Source organism: Hemiscyllium ocellatum, chromosome 9, assembly GCF_020745735.1.
Source record: "Hemiscyllium ocellatum isolate sHemOce1 chromosome 9, sHemOce1.pat.X.cur, whole genome shotgun sequence".
NCBI classification, from domain to species: Eukaryota; Metazoa; Chordata; class Chondrichthyes; order Orectolobiformes; family Hemiscylliidae; genus Hemiscyllium; species Hemiscyllium ocellatum.
The window spans coordinates 111453187-111472890 of record NC_083409.1 but is presented as its reverse complement, the minus strand read 5'-3'; the positions used below and the strand labels follow the sequence as shown (position 1 = coordinate 111472890).

The 19704-nt window shown below is 43.4% G+C and overlaps 1 protein-coding gene across 1 annotated transcript in view; it reads left to right on the top strand.

Moving 5' to 3' along the window:
- Positions 1–500: 500 nt before the first annotated feature.
- The window catches only part of LOC132818565 (atrial natriuretic peptide receptor 2-like), a 72737-nt gene continuing 53533 nt past the window's right edge, over positions 501–19704 (top strand). Inside the window, exons 1-4 of the mRNA XM_060829622.1 lie at positions 501–515; positions 3378–3468; positions 12329–12461; positions 16825–16948. Of these exons, the coding sequence (XP_060685605.1) occupies positions 501–515; positions 3378–3468; positions 12329–12461; positions 16825–16948 (363 nt within the window). The remainder of the gene's footprint in view (positions 516–3377; positions 3469–12328; positions 12462–16824; positions 16949–19704) is intronic.

The following is a 19704-nucleotide window of genomic DNA, read 5'->3' as shown; positions in this document are numbered from 1 at the left end:
CTGCGCTGTTTTACAAATCTTCCCTCTTTTCTTCATGGTAAGTAAGCTTGGTTAGTTCCTGAAATATTATAACGTTGATTAGCATGGAAAGCATAACATAGATTAATTTTATTTAACTGAAATAAGTGTAATTGAATGATGGGGGCACTTTTATTAATGATGACCAACTGGAAACAGAGAGGAGCTGTTTGTGGGAAATAATGAAGACATTGTTGAATATTAAATGTAGACAAATAGCACAACGGTATACTCCTTGCCCAGTTGCTCAAAAGGGTGGACGCTAGGAAATTGTTTCCATTATGCGAGGAGACTAGGACCCGTGGACACAACCCTAGAATTAGAGGGGGGTAAATTCAGAACAGAAATGCGGAGACATTTCTTCAGCCAGAGAGTGGTGGGCCTGTGGAATTCATTGCCGCAGAGTGCAGTGGAGGCCAGGACACTAAATGTCTTCAAGGCAGAGATTGATAGATTCTTGATGTCACAAGGAATTAAGGACCATGGGAAAACTGCTGGTAAGTGGAGTTGAAATGCCCATCAGCCATGATTGAATGGCAGAGTGGACCCGATGGGCCGAATGGCCTTACTTCCACTCCTATGTCTTATGGTCTTATGGTCTAAACACAGAGTCTGATTCTATTTGTTTTAATGATATGATTTTGCTGTAGTGTCTTGTGATGAAAATACAAGTTCTTTAAAACTCCATAGAGCCAGTCAGTCAGTCAGTCAGTCAGTCAGTCAGCATGAGATGACGGTCCTTTCTCATCTTAAACCATTGTCCACTCCTGATCTATGATAGCGATGAGATTAATCCAGCTGATGTGATGCTCAGGATCAGAGGTTGAGGAATCTGAACAGTACACCTGTTTAATGAGTTTCTCTGAGTTTGTAGCCAGGTTTTATATCAAACTCAACTTAAAGGAGATACCCTCATGGGAGATCAATTGGATCAATTACCCCTGGCTCTGATTTAACGGATTAGAACATAAGACCATAAGACATAGGAGTGGAAGTAAGGCCATTTGGCCCATTGAGTCCACTCCACCATTCAATCATGGCTGATGGGCATTTCAACTCCACTTACCCGCATTCTCCCCATAGCCCTTAATTCCTTGAGACAACTAGAATTTATCAGTCTCTGCCTTGAAGACATTTAGCGTCCCGGCCTCCAATGCACTCTGCGGCAATGAATTCCACAGGCCCACCACTCTCTGGCTGAAGAAATGTCTCCACATTTCTGTTCTGAATTGACCCCCTCTAACTCTAAACATTCTTCCTAACGTTTGCAATGCAATGAAATAGTAATCAGTGAAATTGTGGACTAAGTTATGATCTTTCTTTTATTTTTTTCATGGATAAGTAACAGCAGAAGTAGACCATTCAGTCCATCGGGTTTGCTCCACCATTCAACGAGATCATGGCTGAGCTGATAACCTTCAACTCCACTTTCCTGAAATTTCTCCCCATAGGGATTAAAAATCTATGTATCTCAGCTGAACGAATCTATCTCGCCACCCTCTGCAATAAAGAATTCCACAGATTCACTCCCCTCTGAGAGAAGACATTCTTCCGCAGCTCTTTCTCAAATGGTTGACCCCTTCCAGAAATATGTAGATACAAGTACAGTGCGAGCAAAGGCCCTATCAGCCCACTATTTCTGCGCTAACTATAATACCATTCTGAACTACTCCCATCTGTCTGTACATGGTCTGTGTCCCTCTATTTTCTGCCTGTTCATGTGTCTGCCTAAATGCCTCTTGGACGTTGCTATCGCATCTGCTTCTAACACCCGCTCTGGTAATGCGTTCCAAGCACATACTGCCATCTGTATAAAACCGTGCCTCACACATCTCCTTTAAACTATCCCCCTCTCACCCACACCCCCTAGTAATCAACATTTCCACTCTCAGAATAAATGACCCTGACTATCCACCCTATCCATGCCTCTCCTCATGTGAATTCCTCTATCAGGTCGTTCCTCAGCCTCTAACCCCAAAACAATCCACGTTTTTCCAACCACTCCTTATAGCTCATACACTCCAATCCAACACTGTCCTGGTAAACCTCTACCATACTCAAAATGTGGCCTAACTAAACTAAATGGGACTATTCTGAGATGATGCACTCTGATCCTAGACTCTCCCACAGGGGAAGACAACCACTTGACAGCTAACCTGTCAAGTCTCTGATGAATCTTGATTTGGAGATGCCGATGTTGGACCAAGTTAAAAATCACACAACACCAGGTTATAGTCCAACAGGTTTAATTGGAAGCACACTAGCTTTTGGAGCACCACTCCTTCATCAGGTGACAATCACCTGGGAGGCATGGTGGCACAGTGGTTAGCTGCCAGAGACCCAGGTTCAATTCCTGCCTCAGGCAACTGTGTATGTGGAGTTTACACATTCTCCCTGTGTCTGCGTGGGTTTCCTCCGGGTGCTCCGGTTTCCTCCCACAATCCAAACATGTGCAGGTCAGGTGAATTGGCCATGTTAAATTACCCATAGTGTTAGGTGAAGGGGTAAATGTAGGGGAATGGGTCTGGGTGGGTTGCTTTTTGGAGGGTTGGTGTGGACTTGTTGGGCCGAAGGGCCTGTTTCCACACTGTAAGTAATTTAATCTAATCTCCTCTCATTCTTCTAAACTTCAATGTGTACAAGCTAAATCTACCTAACCTCTCCTCATAAGACAATCTCTCCATACCTGGAATCACTCTAAAGAACCCTCTCTGAACTGCCTCCAATCTTTCCCCTTACACAAGGGGACTAAAACTGTTCACAGTATCCCAGGTGTCATTTAACTGGTGCCTTTCACTGTTTTGGCAAAACCTCCCTGTTTTTAAAATCCATTCCCAATGAAATAAAGGCCATAAATTAAAAACAGGGGACTGTGGTGAGACTCAGCAGTGTTTAAAGTCTGGTTGAAGATTTGTAGCTCGGGTGTCCGTTGTTGTGGTTCTGTTGATGATGTTCCCTAGCCAGGGAACGAAACGTTTGCAGCAAAAACTTCCAGCTCGGCGAACAGAACCACAACAGACTCAGCAGGTCTGCCCGCATCTGTGGAGAGAGAATCAAAGTTAATTTTTCGTGTCCAATATGACGCTTATTCAGAATTGAAAGGAGCTGGAAAATAATGCTTTTTTTTTGTTAGTGACAGAGTGAGGAGAAGCGAGTGGAACAGATGGTGAGGGTGCCCAGGAATAAAGTAAAAGATGTTAAATTCAGTGGTAAAGGAGCAATTTTCCATTCCCCATTTGAGGTGTTTAAGATATTTAAGGAATTGATAAAGTCAAAGCAAGAAACTATTTTCTCCAGAAGTGAGATGCCAATTGAAAACAACGCGAATGTGACTGTTAAGGCTTAATCTTTCTTTTAAGGTTATTCAATGTTGGCATGACTTAGACAACACAGAGTATGACTGTTGGCCCATGGAGCACCCAGATGAGTATAACATGATCGACTGTGCTGGTAAGATCCCATGTTACTTCCTGGGGAAAGCCTGTAACCTTTAAGGCACAGTCCATACGTACATGTGATCAACTGGGGAATGTTTTAGATTTTAAAGGGAAGAAATTCCATGTAGTGTGTTCAATCTTAATGTTCTTTTACATTTTTTTTGAATTAAAACTTTATTAGAAATAATTTCAGAAACTAAAACCTGTGATACCCACGACTGACTTAAAAGTAATGACCAATGCTTGAATATTAGTACTTGCTGAAAAGCATTTGGTGCAATGTGCAAGTTCCTTATGAAAACTGTATGCCAAAAAATAGATTTCTTTCTTATCAATAACACATTTTATGCCAACTATTTAATTGAAGATTCAATTTAGCAAGTCAGAATTTGACTAAAGTTAAACTTATAAATTAGAGTGAAAGTTATAACAGTGATCAAGTAGTAAAATAAATGTCCTGGATGATGATGGGATAGTGTAGAGGGACGAGCTAAGAATAGTTCACGGGTTGACGCAACATCGAGGGCCGAAGGGCCTGTTCTGCGCTGGATTGTTCTATGCTCTATACTGACTATTGTCATCAATTGAATTAAACTAGTCTGACTATAGTGATTTGTACGTTTTCACTTAGTTTTCTTACCCCCAGACTATTTTGTGGTTTTGTTTCCTGTGAGATGTGAACCCTGGCAAGTGCTGTCCTTGGTGTTCTTCTCTATTTAGAATCACAGAGATGTACTGCACATAAGACGTCCTTCAACCCATCAGGTCTGCACCAATCTATTTATACTAGTCCCACTTTCCTACACTAGGACTGTAGCCTGGAATGTTCTGACACTTCAAGTGCTCATCCAAGTACTTCTTAAAGATTATGAGTTTTCTTACCTCAACTACCATCCCAGGCAGTACATTCCACGCCCCACCACCCTCTGGGTGAGAAACCAAATTCCTTTAAACCTCCTGCTCTTCAGTTTAAAATGTTGCCCAGTTGTCATTGACCCTTCAATTAAGGGGAACACCTGCTTTTTATCCACACTGTCCATGCCCCTCATAATCTTCTGTCTTCTATCAGACTCTGACAGACTTCTGTCAGATCCCCCTCCTCTGCTCCAGAGAAAACAACTCGAGCTGATCCAGCGTCTCTTCAAAGTTAAACAGTCCCATCCCAGGTAATACACTGATGAATCTCCTCTGCACTCCCCTCAGTGAAATCACATTCGTCCTATAGTGTGGTGACCAGAACTGCACACAATTAGATTACTTACAGTGTGGAAACAGGCCCTTTGGCCCAACAAGTCCACACCGACCCGCCGAAGCGCAACCCACCCATACCCCTACATTTACCCCTTACCTCACACTATGGGCAATTTAGCATGGCCAATTCACCTGACCCGCACATCTTTGGACTGTGGGAGGAAACCGGAGCACCCGGAGGAAACCCACGCAGACACGGGGAGAACGTGCAAACTCCACACAGTCAGTCTCCTGAGTCGGGAACTGAACCCGGGTCTCAGGCGCTGTGAGACAGCAGTGCTAACCACTGTGCCACCGTGCCGCCAACAACACAGCACAATACTCCAACTCTGGCTGAATCACAGTCAAGAAGAAAGGGCAAAGAACAATACAGCACAGGAACAGGCCCTTCGGCCCTCCAACCCTTTGCTGACACATTTTGCCCTTCCATATTAAAACTGTCTTCACTTACAGGATCCTTATACCTCTATTCCCGTCCTATTCATGTAGTTGTCTCGGTGCTTCTTGAATGCTGTTATTGCGTCTGCTTTTACCACGTCCTCTGACAGCACATTCCAGGCACTCACCATCCTTTGAGTGAAAACCTTGCCTCACACATCACCCACCCACACCTTGAACCTGTGTCCACTAGTAATTGACCTTCACCCTGAAAGAAAGCCTCATACTTTCCACTCTATCCATGCCATTCACAATGTTATAAACTTCTATCAGGTCGCCCCATAACCTCCTGCGTTCTAGTGAAAATAAACCCAGTCTTTCTTCATTGCTCAAATTTCCCCAGACCATGTAACATCCTGGTAAACCTTTTCTTTACTCTCTCCAAAACATCCACATCCTTCTGGTCGTCTGGTGACCAGAAATGTGTGCAATATTCCAAGTGTGACCTAACTAAAGTTCTATAAAGCTACAGCATAACTTGTCTATCCTTATACTCAGTGCCCCTTCCAATGAAGGCAAGCATGGCATAAGCCTTTTTTTTACTATCTTATCTACCTGTGTTGCCCCCTTCAGTGATCTGTGGACCTGCACACCCAGATCCCTCTGCATATCAATACTCCTAACAGTTCTGCCATTCACTGTATAATTTCCACCTGTACTTGACCTCCCAAAATGCATCCCCTCACATTTGTCTGGATTAAACTCCATCTGCCAGCTTTCTGCCCATGCCTCCAACTGATCTATATCGTCTGACATCCTTTTTGCTATCCGCAATTCCACCAATCTTAGTATCATCTAAAAACTTACTAATTAGAACAAGTATGTTTTCCTCCAAATCATTTATGTAGACCACAAACATCAGAGGTCCCATCACTCATCCCTATGGACACCACTAATCACAATCCTCCATTCCAAAAAGCATCCTTCCATCGCTACCCTCTGTCTCCTATGACTAAGCCAGTTCTATATCCATCTTGCCAGCTCACCTTTTATAGCAGTTTGGCATGAGGGACATTGTCAAAGGTTTTACTGAAGTCCACGTAGACAACATCAACTGCTTTTTCCTCATCAATCATCTTTGTCACCTCCTCAAAAAACTCAATCAAGTTAGTGAGGCACAACTGCCCCGCATAAAACCATACTGTCTATCATTAATAATCTATTAGCTTCTAAGTGCATTTAGATCTTGTCCCTGAGAAGCTTTTCCAATAATTTATCACCCACTGACATGACGCTCACCGGCTTGTCATTTCCAGGATTATCCCTGCTAGCCTTCTGAATGAATGGGACATCATTGACTATTCTCCAGTCCTCTGTAACCTCAGCTGTGGCCAAAGAGCATACAAAGATGCCTGTCAATGTCCTGTACAGGTCCTTATTTTTCAGCTTCGTTAATCCAATCCAGTTTAATGCCTATTCATTACAACTGCTTTGGGATAATCAAATGCCTTTTATAACACTCCAGAGGATAAGTAAGAGGCAATTATAGAGTCATAGAGTCATAGAAATGTACAGCATGGAAAAAGACCCTTCGGTCTAACCCGTCCATGCTGACCAGATATCCCAACCCAATCTAGTCCCACCTGCCAGCATCCGGCCCATATCCCTCCAAACCCTTCCTATTCATATACCCATCCAAATGCCTCTTAAATGTTGCAATTGTACCAGCCTCCACCACATCCTCTGGGAGCTCATTCCATACACGTACCACCCTCTGCGTGAAAAAGTTGCCCCGTAGGTCTCTTTTATATCTTTCCCCTCTCACCCTAAACCTATGCCCTCTAGTTCTGGACTCCCCGACCCCAGGGAAAAGACTTTGTCTATTTATCTTATCCATGCCCTTCATAATTTTGTAAACCTCTATAAGGTCACCCCTCAGCCTCTGACGCTCCAGGGAAAACAGCCCCAGCCTGTTCAGCCTCTCCCTGTAGCGCAGATCCTCCAACCCTGGCAACATCCTTGTAAATCTTTTCTGAACCCTTTCAAGTTTCACAACATTTTTCCGATAGGAAGGAGACCGGAATTGCACGAAATATTCCAACAGTGGCCTAACCAATGTCCTGTACAGCCGCAACATGACCTCCCAACTCCTGTACTCATTACTCTGACCAATAAAGGAAAGCATACCAAACACCTTCTTCACTATTCTATCCACTTGCAACTCCACTTTCAAGGAGCTATGAAACTGCACTCCAAGGTCTCTTTGTTCAGCAACACTCCCTAGTACCTTACCATTAAGTGTATAAGTCCTGCTAAGATTTGCTTTCCCAAAATGCAGCAACTCGCATTTATCGGAATTAAACTCCATCTGCCACTTCTCAGGCCATTGGCCCATCTAATCCAGATCCTGTCGTAATCTAAGGTAACCCTCTTCAATGTCCACTACACCTCCAATTTTGATGTCAATTGCAAACTTTCTAACTTTACCTCTTATGCTCGCATCCATATCATTTATGTAAATGAGAGGGCCCAGCATCGATCCTTGTGAAACTCCACTGGTCACAGACCTCCAGTCTGAAAAACAACCCTCTATCACCACCCTCTGTCTTCTACCTTTGAGCCAGTTCTGTATCCAAATAGCTAGTTTTCCCTGTATTCCATGAGATCTAACCTTGCTAATCAGTCTCCCATGGGGAACTTTGTCGAACGCCTTACTGAAGTCCATATAGATCACATCTACCACTCTGCCCTCATCAATCTCCTTTGTTACTTTTTCAAAAAACTCAATCAAGTTTGTGAGACATGATTTCCCATGCACAAAGCCATGTTGACGATCCCTAATCAGTCCTTGCCTTTCCAAATACATGTACATCCTGTCCCTCAGGATTCCCTCCAACAACTTGCCCACCACTGAGGTCAGGCTCACTGGTCTATAGTTCCCTGGCTTGTCTTTACCGTCCTTCTTAAACAGTGGCACCACATTTGCCAACCTCCAGTCTTCCGGCACCTTACCTGTGACTATCAATGATACAAATATCTCAGCAAGAGGCCCAGCAATCACTTCTCTAGCTTCCCCACAGAGTTCTCGGGTACACCTGATCAGGTCCTGGGGATTTATCCACTTTTAACCATTTCAAGACATCCAGCACTTTCTCCTCTGTAATCTGGACATTTTGCAAGATGTCACCATCTACTTCCCTACAGTCTACATCTTCCATATCCTTTTGCACAGTAAATAGTATCGCCCCCATTTTCTGTGGCTCCACACAAAGGTTGCCTTGTTGATCTTTGAGGGGCCCTATTCTCTCCCTAGTTACCCTTTTGTCCTTAATATATTTGTTAAAAACCCTTTGGATTCTCCTTAATTCTATTTGCCAAAGCTATCTCATGTCCCCATTTTGCCCTCCTGATTTCCCTCTTAAGTATACTCCTACTTTCTTTATACTCTTCTCAGGACTCACTCGATCTATCCTGTCTATGCCTGACATATGCTTTCTTCTTTTCCTTAACCAAACCCTCAATTTCTTTAGTCATTCAGCATTCTCTATAGTAACCAGCCTTGCCTTTCACCCTGACAGGAATATACTTTCTCTGGATTCTTGTTTTTCAGCCGTCCCTTTACCTGCGAACATCTGCCCCCAATCAGCTTTCGAAAGTTCTTGCCAAATACCGTCAAAATTGGCCTTTCTCCAATTTAGAACTTCAACTTTTAGATCTGGTCTATCCTTTTCCATCACTATTTTAAAACAAATAGAATTATGGTCGCTGGCCCCAAAGTGCTTCCACACTGACACCTCAATCACCTGCCCTGCCTTACTTCCCAAGAGTAGATCAGGTTTTGCACCTTCTCTAGTAGGTACATCCACATACTGAATCAGAAAATTGTCTTGTATACACTTAAGAAATTCCTCACCATCTAAATTTTTAACACTATGGCAGTCCCAGTCAATGTTTGGAAAGTTAAAATCCCCTACCATAACCACCCTATTGCTCTTACAGATAGCTGAGATCTCCTTACAAGTTTGTTTCTCAATTTCCCTCTGACTATTGAGGGGTCTATAATACAATCCCGGATGTAATGCTATCCCTTATCATAACAGCTATAATGCTATCCCTTATCAAAAATAAAACTCTACCTCCTCTCTTGCCTCCCTTTCTATCCTTCCTGTAGCATTTGTATCCTGGAACATTAAGCTGCCAGTCCCGCCCATCCCTGAGCCATGTTTCCAAAACTGCTATGATATCCCAGTCCCATGTTCCTAACCATGCCCTGAGTTCATCTGCCTTCCTTTTTGGTGTAGAATGGGAATCACATATTGGCCAAACTTAGCATGTTTCTTTTGTATTTTTTTAAAATGTCAGTTGAATTGACCCTAACAATGGGATTTTTAATTGTCTTCTCCAAGTTTGTTTGGGCCTCTGAATCCATTGTTCAACAGGGGACAACATTTCAGAATATCTCAAAGGACCAAATGCTATCCTTTATTTCTAAATTTTATGTTTTATTCATTTATTCATTCACAAGATGAAGGCATCACTGCCCAGGCAGCATTTATTACCCATTCCTAATTGCCCAGAGGGCAGTTAAGAGTCAGGCCCATTGCTGTGGGTCTGGAATCATGTGTAGGCCAGACCAGGTAAGGATGTACTTTTCTATGTTTTATGTTCTAAAGCACAAGTCTGGAAGGAAACCCTGCATTGTGAGTGAGTAGTTGGAATATTCCACACAACAACCATAAAAACATTACGAAAATCCCCATCAATGACACCAGCAGGTCCTGCTGGTAATCGAGGTGAAGTTAGTCAGAGCACGATACTCCAAGATGAATAACCCTTGCTAGTTCTCAGGTTCAGGAGCTATGTCTCCAATGTTGTCTGACTTCCAGCCAAGAACCTGGTCCTGAGCTGTTGATGAAATGGAACCCAGCTGCAGGTTTAACCTGTTTCTAGGGATGGGTCCCACTGACAGTTAGGGGGGAGTTGTTTCAACTTTGTTCCCAGTCTGCCCTTGGTTATCTTGGTTGCCCTTGGTTGTCTTGCCAACCATGAGAGTGCATGTTTTAGGGTATAGCATGGCATCATTGGTACCTATACAGGCCAGGGGTAAGTGAGGACTGCAGACACTGGAGATCAGAGTCAAAATGTGTGGCGCTAGAAAAGCATAGCCGGTCAGGCAACATCTCAGGAACAGGAAAGTCGACATTTTGAACAAAAGCTATTCATCAGGAATGTCCAAAGGGGTAGCCATGTGCACCCACGTGGGCCCCAGCTATGCCTGCCTCTTTGTCAGGTATGTGGAACAGTTCATCTTCAGCAGTTACACCGGCACCATTCCCCATCTTTTCCTCTGCTACTTCAATGACTGTATCGGCACTACTTAGAGCTCCCATGAGGATGTTGAACACTTCATCAACTTCTCAAATACCTTCAACCTTGATCTCAAGTTCGCCTGGACCATCTCAGTCACCTCTCTCCCCTCATGGATCTCTCCATCTCAATCTCGGGCAATCAACTCAACATGGACATCTACTCCAAACCCATCAATTCCCACAGCTACCTGGACTACACCTCTTCCCACCTCCTCTCCTGTAAAAACACTATCCCTTAATCCCAATTCCTCCGCTTCCCCTACATCTACTCCAAGGAGGAGCAATTCCAATCCAGGACATCCCAGATGGCCTCCTACTTCAAGGACTGCAATTTCCCCTCCCACGGTCAACAATGGCCTCCAGTGTATCTCCTCCACTTCCCACATCTCCGCCCTTGAACCCCAGCCCTACAACCAGATAGATCTTTTATTTTACCGATAATAAATCTATAAAAATGATACAGAGGCACTGAAATGATTCTTCAATTTTAATAATGTTCTGAATGCTTATTTTTATAGACCGAGACAACTTGAAGTGCAGGCTCGTAGCTCCTTGAAAGTGGAGTTACAGGTAGACAGTATAGTGTAGAAGGCATTTAGTATAGAATCATAGAGATGTACAGCACAGAAACAGACCTTTCGGTCTAACCCGTTCATGCTGACCAGATATCCCAACCTAATCTAGTCCCCTTTTCCAGCACTTGGCCCAAGTCCCTCTAAGGTAAAAACAATGACTGCAGATGCTGGAAACCAGATTCTGGATTAGTGGTGCTGGAAGAGCACAGCAGTTCAGGCAGCATCCAAAGTGCAGTGAAATCGGACCGATTTCGCTACGCTTTGGATGCTGCCTGAATTGTTGTGCTCTTCCAGCACCACTAATCCAGAACCAAGTCCCTCTAAACCCTTCTTATTCATATGCCCATCGGGATGCCTTTTAAATGTTGAAATTGTACCAGCCTCCTCCATTTCCTCTGGGAGCTCATTCCAGACATGCACCACCTTCTACATGAAAAAGTTGCATCTTAGGTCGCTTTTATATCTGTCCCCTCCCACCATAAAATTATGCCCTCTAGTTCTGGAGTCCCCACCACAAGGAAAATACCTTGTAACAACATTTAAAAGGCATCTGGATGGGTATATGAATAGGAAGGGTTTGGAGGGATATGGGCCAAGTGCTGGCAAATGGGACTATATTAGTTTAGGATATCTGGTTGGCATGGACAAGTTGGAGTGAAGGATTTGTTTGTGTTGTACATCTCCCTGACTCTATGACTCCATGATTTGAATTTGAAAGATTAGAGAAACCTGGTCGTTTTTTTTGTTCAAAGAAGTGAACGGAAGAACGTGTAAACATACTTTTAAAAAAGGCATTTCCTGGTCATCGCAATCACAAATAGCTGATTGGCCAAATTAGTAACTGGACAATACATGCAAATTTGTGCTGCAGTCAGTGAAGTAAAAAGAGAGTGGTATCATGTGAGAGAGGTGATCAGTTGTCTAACCGAAGGGTCAGGTGAGGGGAGAGGGTGAGAAAGTGGGTCTTTCACAGTAAACTCAGGCAGTGTGGGAATTGAATCCACGCTGTTGGCATTACTCTGTATCACAAACCAGCCATCCCCTGAACCGACACCTGTCAGCGAAGCAATGGGACTGAAGAGGGATACAGTGCATTCTCCCAGGTTTGGTTTTGGGAGCACCACATTTCCACCCAATGAAGGCATGGTCTCCAAGGGAAAAAGGACAAGAAAACATTGGAATATCTACTCAACCTTTTGACTGTAGAGAATGAAGAGCAAGGGTTAGTTGGTTTTTCATCTGTGCATTTATGTAATAACAGAGCCCTGTTAATTGTGATTTTCTTCCTCTCTGTTTTAAGGATTGGAGATGAGCTGGGTCATCAGGCCTCCTGAGAAAGTGCAGAGTGGGGAGGAATTCAATGTCACCTATTCCGTCTCTGCCTCCAATGACTTCTATCAAGTGGCTGTCACAAATGGAATTCTGAAATACAGGTGGGAATTAATGAGAAGGAACAGAATTTCCCTTTTCTTTTGAAACCACATCAATGTTACTCGCTGCAACATCATTTTCCATTGGGGAAATAATGGAACATCAACCTTATTACAATTTTCACTCTCTTCTGAAAATATGTCTTGAACTCACAGCAAAAAACGGTCTCCATGAGATGAATATTTGTATCTTCCACAATCTGAATGTGCCCCAAGATGGACCTTTTTAGCAGAATTGTTCTCGTTAGAGGTTGGATTGTTTGACCAGCACTGAGACGCTTACCACGTTGTCATCACTCAGGCTAAAGTTAGCATTTGAATTTATTTGAAAAATCTACATGTTTTTTCCATTGAAATATAATGAGAGAAAAATAAATACAATTTAGCAATGGAATTAATACCGATTTAAAGTGTGGTTAAATATTAAGTCATTTTGGAAGTTATTAAACTGGTATTAGAGCATAGAATATAGAACAGTACACCACAGTACAGGCCCTTCAGCCCACAATGTTGTGCCAAGCATTTATCTGAATCTAAGATCAAGCTAACCTACACACCCATAAATTTACTGCATCCATGCAGTTGGTTAAAAGTCCCTAATGACTCTGACTCTACTACCACCGCTAGCAGTGTATTCCATGCACCCAGCACTCTCTGTGTAAAAAACCTACCTGACATCTCCCCTATACTTACCTCCAACCATCCTAACATTATGACCCCTCGTGACAGCCATTTCTGCTCTGGGGAAAAGTCTCTGGCTGAAAATGTGTTGCTGGTTAAAGCACAACAGGTTAGGCAGCATCCAAAGAATAGGAAATTCGACGTTTCGGGCATAAGCCCTTCATCAGGAATGATTAGGCAGCATCCAAGGAATAGGAAATTCGACATTTCCAGCATAAGCCCTTCATCAGGAAGGTGATCTCCAGCATCTGCAGACCTCATTTTTTACCCGAAAAGTCTCTGGCTACCTACTCTATCTATGCCTGTCATTACCTTGTACACCTCTATCAAGTTACCTCTTTTCCTTCTGTCCAGTGTGAAACGCACTAGCTCACTCAACCTTTCTTCCTAAGACAAGCCCTCCAATCCAGGCAGCATCCTGGTAAATCTCCTGTGCACCCTCTCTAAAGCATCTACATTCTTCCTATGGTGAGGTGACCAGAACTGGTCATTATATTCCAAGTGTGGTCTAATCACGGTTTTATAGAGCTGTAGCAAAACCTCATGGCTCTTAAATTCAATCCCCCTTATAAATGAAAGCCAACACACCATACGCCTTCTTAACAACACTGAGAACAATATTTGCTAATCAATCCTAATTGTCCCAAGAGTTATACTAACAAACAATTTAAGATTATCATTCACTCTTGTGGCTTGGCTCATTCGTGTGTTCTAGGGGTTACATATATTCACACAATGGGCCCCTGTGCTTTGCAAATAACATAAGTAAGTGCAAAAATTGCACTCACTTCAAGTAAAACAAAAAGCTTGGGGGACATTCAATTCTGACTCATTCTACATCACATGGCCTTCACTAATCAGAGTCCACTTGCCAATTGTTACAATGTGGAAGTCGAACCCCTCTGTTAATTAAAATAAACACTCAGAAAAGCTCATCTTGCCTCATAATCTGTTAAAATGTGTAAGTGAGTGAAAGAGAACTCGTAATTTCCACTATTTCACTCAGCAAGGGGGCTGAAAGTTAAATGTGAGGGGGCTGGGGCTGGGCGGAAGGTAACTGGGAATGCAATAGGTAGATGAAGGTGGGGCTGATGGTGACAGTTTAGAGGGGAGGGTGCAGCAGATAAGTGGGAAGGAAGAAGGACAGGTAGGACAGGTCAAGGAGGCAGTGCCAAGTTGGAAGTTTGGATCTGGGATGAAATGGGGGGAGGGGAGATGAGGAAACTGGTGAAATCGACATTGATGTTGTGTGATTGGAGAGGGTCCCAAGGGGGAAGATGAAGTGTTCTTCCTCCAGGTGTCTGGCGGCTAGAGTTTCGTGGTGGAGAAGGCCTAGGATTTGCATGTCCTTGGCGGAGTGGGACGGGGAGTTGAAGTGGTCAGCCAAAAGGCGGTGGGGATCACAGACTCTAATGAGTTATTTTCTTTTGTCTCCTTTCGATTCCTTTTTATTCCTTCAGATTCTTTGCTGATAAAATCATCACGGGGTGGAACAGTGGTTAGCACTGCTGCCTCACAGCACCAGAGACCCAAGTTCAATCCCTGCCTCAGGCAACTGTCTGTGTGGAGTTTGCACATTCTCCCTGTGTCTGTGTGGGTTTCTTCTGGGTGTGGTTTCCTCCCATGGTCTAAAGGTGTGCAGGTTAGGTGGATTGGCTGTGCTAAATTGCCCATAGTTTAGATCAGAGTGGTGCTGGAATAGCACAGCAGGTCAGGCAGCATCTGAGGAGCAGGAAAATTGAAGTTTCGGGCAAAAGCCCTAGTGGTAAGGCCCTAGGGAGTGTTGCTGGACAAAGAGACCTTGGAGTGCAGGTTCATAGCTCCTTGAAAGTGGAGTTGCAGGTAGATAGGATAGTGAAGAAAACGTTTGGTATGCTTTCCTTTATTGGTCAGAGTATTGAGTACAGGAGTTGGAAGGTCATGTTGCAGCTGTACAGAACATTGGTCAGGCCACTGTTGGAATATTGCGTGCAATTCTGGTCTTCTTCCTATTGGAAAAATGTTGTGAAAGTTGAAAGAGTTCAGAAAAGATTTACAAGTATGTATCCAAGTTTGGAGGACCTGAGCTACGGGAGAGGCTGAACAGGCTGGGGCTGTTTTCCCTGGAGCGTTGGAGGCTGAGGGGTGACCTTATAGAGGTTTAAAAAATTATGAGGGAAATGGATAGGATAAATAAGCAAAATCTTTACCCTGTAGTGGGAGAGTCCAGAACTAGAGGGCATAGGTTTAGGGTGAGAGGGGAAAGACATAAAAGAGACCTACGGGGCAACTTTTTCACGCAGAGGGTGGTGCATGTATGGAATGAGCTGTCAGAGGAAGTGGTGGAGGCTGGTACAATTGCAACATTTAAGAGGCATTTGGATGGGTATATGAATAGGAAGGGTTTGGAGGGATATGGGCTGGGTGCTGGGACGTGGGACTAAATTGGGTTGGGATATCTGGTCGGCATGGACGGGTTGGACCGAAGGGTCTGTTTCCATGCTGTTCATTTCTATGACTCTATGACTCTGATCTCCACTCTGGTTTCCAGCATTTGCAGTCCACACTTTTGCCTAAATTGCCCATAGTGTCTAGGGATGTGCAGACGAGATGGATTAGCCTTGGGAAAATGCTGGGGTGGGGCAGATCTGGATGGGATGCTCTTCAGAGGGTTAGTGTGGACACAAAGGGCCAAATGGCCAATTCCCACACTGTAGGGATTCTATGACATGAATTTGTGGATACATGACTTCTTAGGTTGAGAATTCGCCTATTCACTTCCTCTGAAGGTATTTTTCTCCCCATTACCTTTTCACAGGGCAGCTCACCACCACTTGTTCAAAGGCAATTACGATGGATGATAAATTCTGACTTAGTCAGCATTGCCCACATCCTGTGAATAAACAATGAAAATATAAAACTCGATACTCAACGTTCTACTGCTGTAGGCGAAAGTGAGGACTGCAGATGCTTGCGATCAGAGTCTAGATTAGAGTGATGCTGGAAAAGCACAGTAGGTCAGGCAGCATCCGAGGAGCAGGAAAACTGACATTTCAGGCAAAAGCCCTTCATCAGGAATTCCACTGTGGTATCTTTGTGCCTTGATCTTTGAGCACTTGAAGCTTGACGATAAACCATCAAATCTTTTACGCAAAGAGTTCAAAATCATGCCGTTGGCAGATAAAGAGAAACCGTTTCTGGGTGCGGGAGGATTGGTAACCAAAGGACATGGGTTGATGAGAATCAGCAAAAAAGCAGGCAATGACATGAGGGGGGAAACCATATTTTGAGTTAGATTGATTCTGAATTATTTCCTTAAGAAGGTTTAGTAGGTTCACTGATAACATTTGAAAAGAGCATTGGGATACATATCAAAGAGAAAATATTGCAATGTTTTGATGGCTGGGAGAATGTGGATAACTTTCTGAAAAAAACAGCATAGTCATGGTGGGCAGAATGGCCTTTTCTGATCTGTACGATTTCAGGATTCTATCAGAAAAGGTCTATTGTGAATTTTAATCAATTTACACCAGCTTGATTAATCAAGTACTATAATGCCCACCATTGGATGCTATTAAGTGTATATAATAATACTAATTCTCTATTAAGTGAATGGTTTTTAACAAGCACAAAATGTACTTTGTTCTACTTTGAAAAGATTCCAATGTTGTTTTGTTTCACACATATTTGCTTTGTTAATACACAGCAATGCAAGCGAAGCCAAAAGATTTTGTGAGGAAAAGGAATGTCCAATCAACTGGAAAGATGCAACTGAAAGCAACTGCTGTGTTTACCATGCCAACATCCACTCCTGTCCTCTGGCATTCATGGTGCGTGCTTACTGTATTTCATGGTTATTCACTGTTCAGCTCATTTACAAATCTGTCCATGGCTTCATCCCCTCTCTATCTCTGTATCCTCCTCCAGACCCTCCAGAATCTTCACCCTCTCAGACGACTTGTGCAAGTCTAATTTTCATCACATCAAGTAAACGAAAAGCAAAACGCTGCAGATTGTGGAATCTAAAACAACCACTGACATTGCTGGAGAAACTCAGCAGGTCTGAGGAGAGAGAAACAGTGTACATTTGAAGTGCAATGTGACTTCTCTTCAGAACCATTCTGAAGAAGAGTTAAACTGGACTCGAAATATAAGCTTTCTTTCTCCTTAGACACTGCCAGACCTATTGAGTTTCTCCAGCACCTTCTATTCGTGGTTTGTCACTCCACCCTTGGTGACTGTGTTTTCTGCTGGAGACCTGAAGGCTCCTCTCTGTCTGACCTTTTCTGAAATGCAACTTAAAACTTACCAATTGACTAAACTTTAGTTCACCTGCTCTAACAAGGCTCAGTGGCACATTTTTGATAATCTCTCCTGTAATCTTACTAAGATTATTGTGCCACACAAATGCAGACTGTTGTTGCTGTTTTGATGTAGTCAGTGGAAATTTAATGGAAATTATTGCTTTCAGTGCTGTTTGTAACACTGATGGTAGAATTGCTGCATGTGCGATGAATGAATAAGTGATTTAGGAGCATGGGGCCACTCAACCTCTCAATCCTGCTTTGTCATTAGGACTATTTTGATCTGATTACTGCATGTTGCCACCTACCCCACTCCTTACTTACCAAGAATCTATCCACCATTTGACACCATTGCTCAGACCTTTGAGTATAGGAGTTGGGACATCATGTTGAGGTTGTACATGACATTGGTCAGGCCTCTTCTGAAACACTGTGACCAATTCTGGTTGCCCTGTTACAGGAAGAATATTATTAAGTTGGAGAGAGTTCAAAAAGATTTACAAGGATGTTGTCAGGAATAGAGGGGTCGGATTTTAAGCAGAGGCTTGATAGATTAGGACCTTTCTCACTGGAGGTTGAGGCGTGACCTTATAGAGATTTATAACATCATGAGGAATGTAGATAAAGTGAATAGCAAGTGTCTTTTCCCTAGGGTGGGGGATTTCAAGACTTGGTGGTAATCTTTTAAGGTGAGAGGAGAAAGTTTAAAAAAGACACAAACGTCAATTTTTTTTACACAGAGAGTCGTTTGTGTGTGGAATGAACTTCCAGAGAAAGGATGGACGTGGGTACAGTTACAATGTTTAAAAGACATTGGATAAGCTCATGAATAAGGAACGTTTAGAGGGATATGGGCCAGGAGCAGGCAGGTGGGACTAGTTTAGTTTTGGATTATGGTTGGCATAGACTGGTTGGGCCGAAGGGTCTGTTGTATGACTCAATGGCTCTACCTTAAATATATTGAAACACTCCGTTTCCAGCACCTTCTCAGAAAGAGAGTTTAAACCACTCAAAACCCTCTGAGAGAAAGAAAATTCTCATCATCTCATGTTTAAAATGGGGACCCCTGATTTTGAAAAAAAGTGACTCCTAGTTTCTTCCAAAAGCAGAAATATCTTTTCTGCATCATTCTGCCAAGACCCCTCAAAATCTCTTTCAATTAGTTAATCAAACTTTTAAAAACCTAATTGCTGGGCATTAATTGGTGCTGCTTGCTTACTTGGTGAGGAACCTTATCATTAAAAGAAATTGTTTCCGTTAGGCGGGGAGACTAGGACCCGTGGGCACAGCCTTAAAATAAGAGGGGGTCAATTCAGAACAGAAATGCGGAGACATTTCTTCAGCCAGAGAGTGGTGGGCCTGTGGAATTCATTGCCGCAGTGTGCAGTGGAGGCCGGGACGCTAAATGTCTTCAAGGCAGAGATTGATAGATTCTTGATGTCACAAGGAATTAAGGGCTATGGGGAGAATGCGGGTAAGTGGAGTTGAAATGCCCATCAGCCATGATTAAATGGTGGAATGGACTCGATGGGCCGAATGGCCTTACTTCCACTCCTATGTCTTATGGTCTAACTTGCTGTGAAGAAGCTTTCCTATAATGGCTCAGGTCTGGGGAGAGAGAGTGGTGACGGTGAAAAGGGTCGGCTGGGGGTGGGGGGGTGCGTGTTGTCGTACAGTGGTAGTGTCCCTCCCTCTGAGTCAGGTGAGCCAGGTTCAAGTCCCAACCTGCTGCACAGGTGTTAATAAAATTCCTGAACAGGTTGATCAGAAGTATCCAAACACTGACTGAGGAAACATTTGCATGGCCACTGGGAGGAAGAGCAGGGAATTGAGATGAATTAAGTGACTTCCTCAGAAGAAACTGGATTTTTATTTGGAAAGGAAGGATGTGCAGACTCACAGGGAGAAAATGGAAAATGGCACAAGGGGAGTTGCTCATTCAGGAATGGGGTCGAGTAGTAATGTCACTAGTAATGTCAGTGGGCTGGTAACCTAGAATAGCAGGCACTAATGTCCCTGAGCACTTGGGATCAAATCCCACAATAGCGAATTTCAATAAAAATCTGGATTTATAATCTAGCCTCACGGTGAATATGTAACCAGCACTAATTGCCAAAATTCATTTGGATTAGTTGGCTGGACAGCTGATTCACAATGCAGTGATGCCAACAGAATGGGTCTGATTCCTGATGTTTTTGTTAGAGCAGTCGGAGGCTGTGGGATGGCCTGATCAAAGTATATCATATTTTGACAGACGTGGATAATCAGATGCTCTTTGGAAA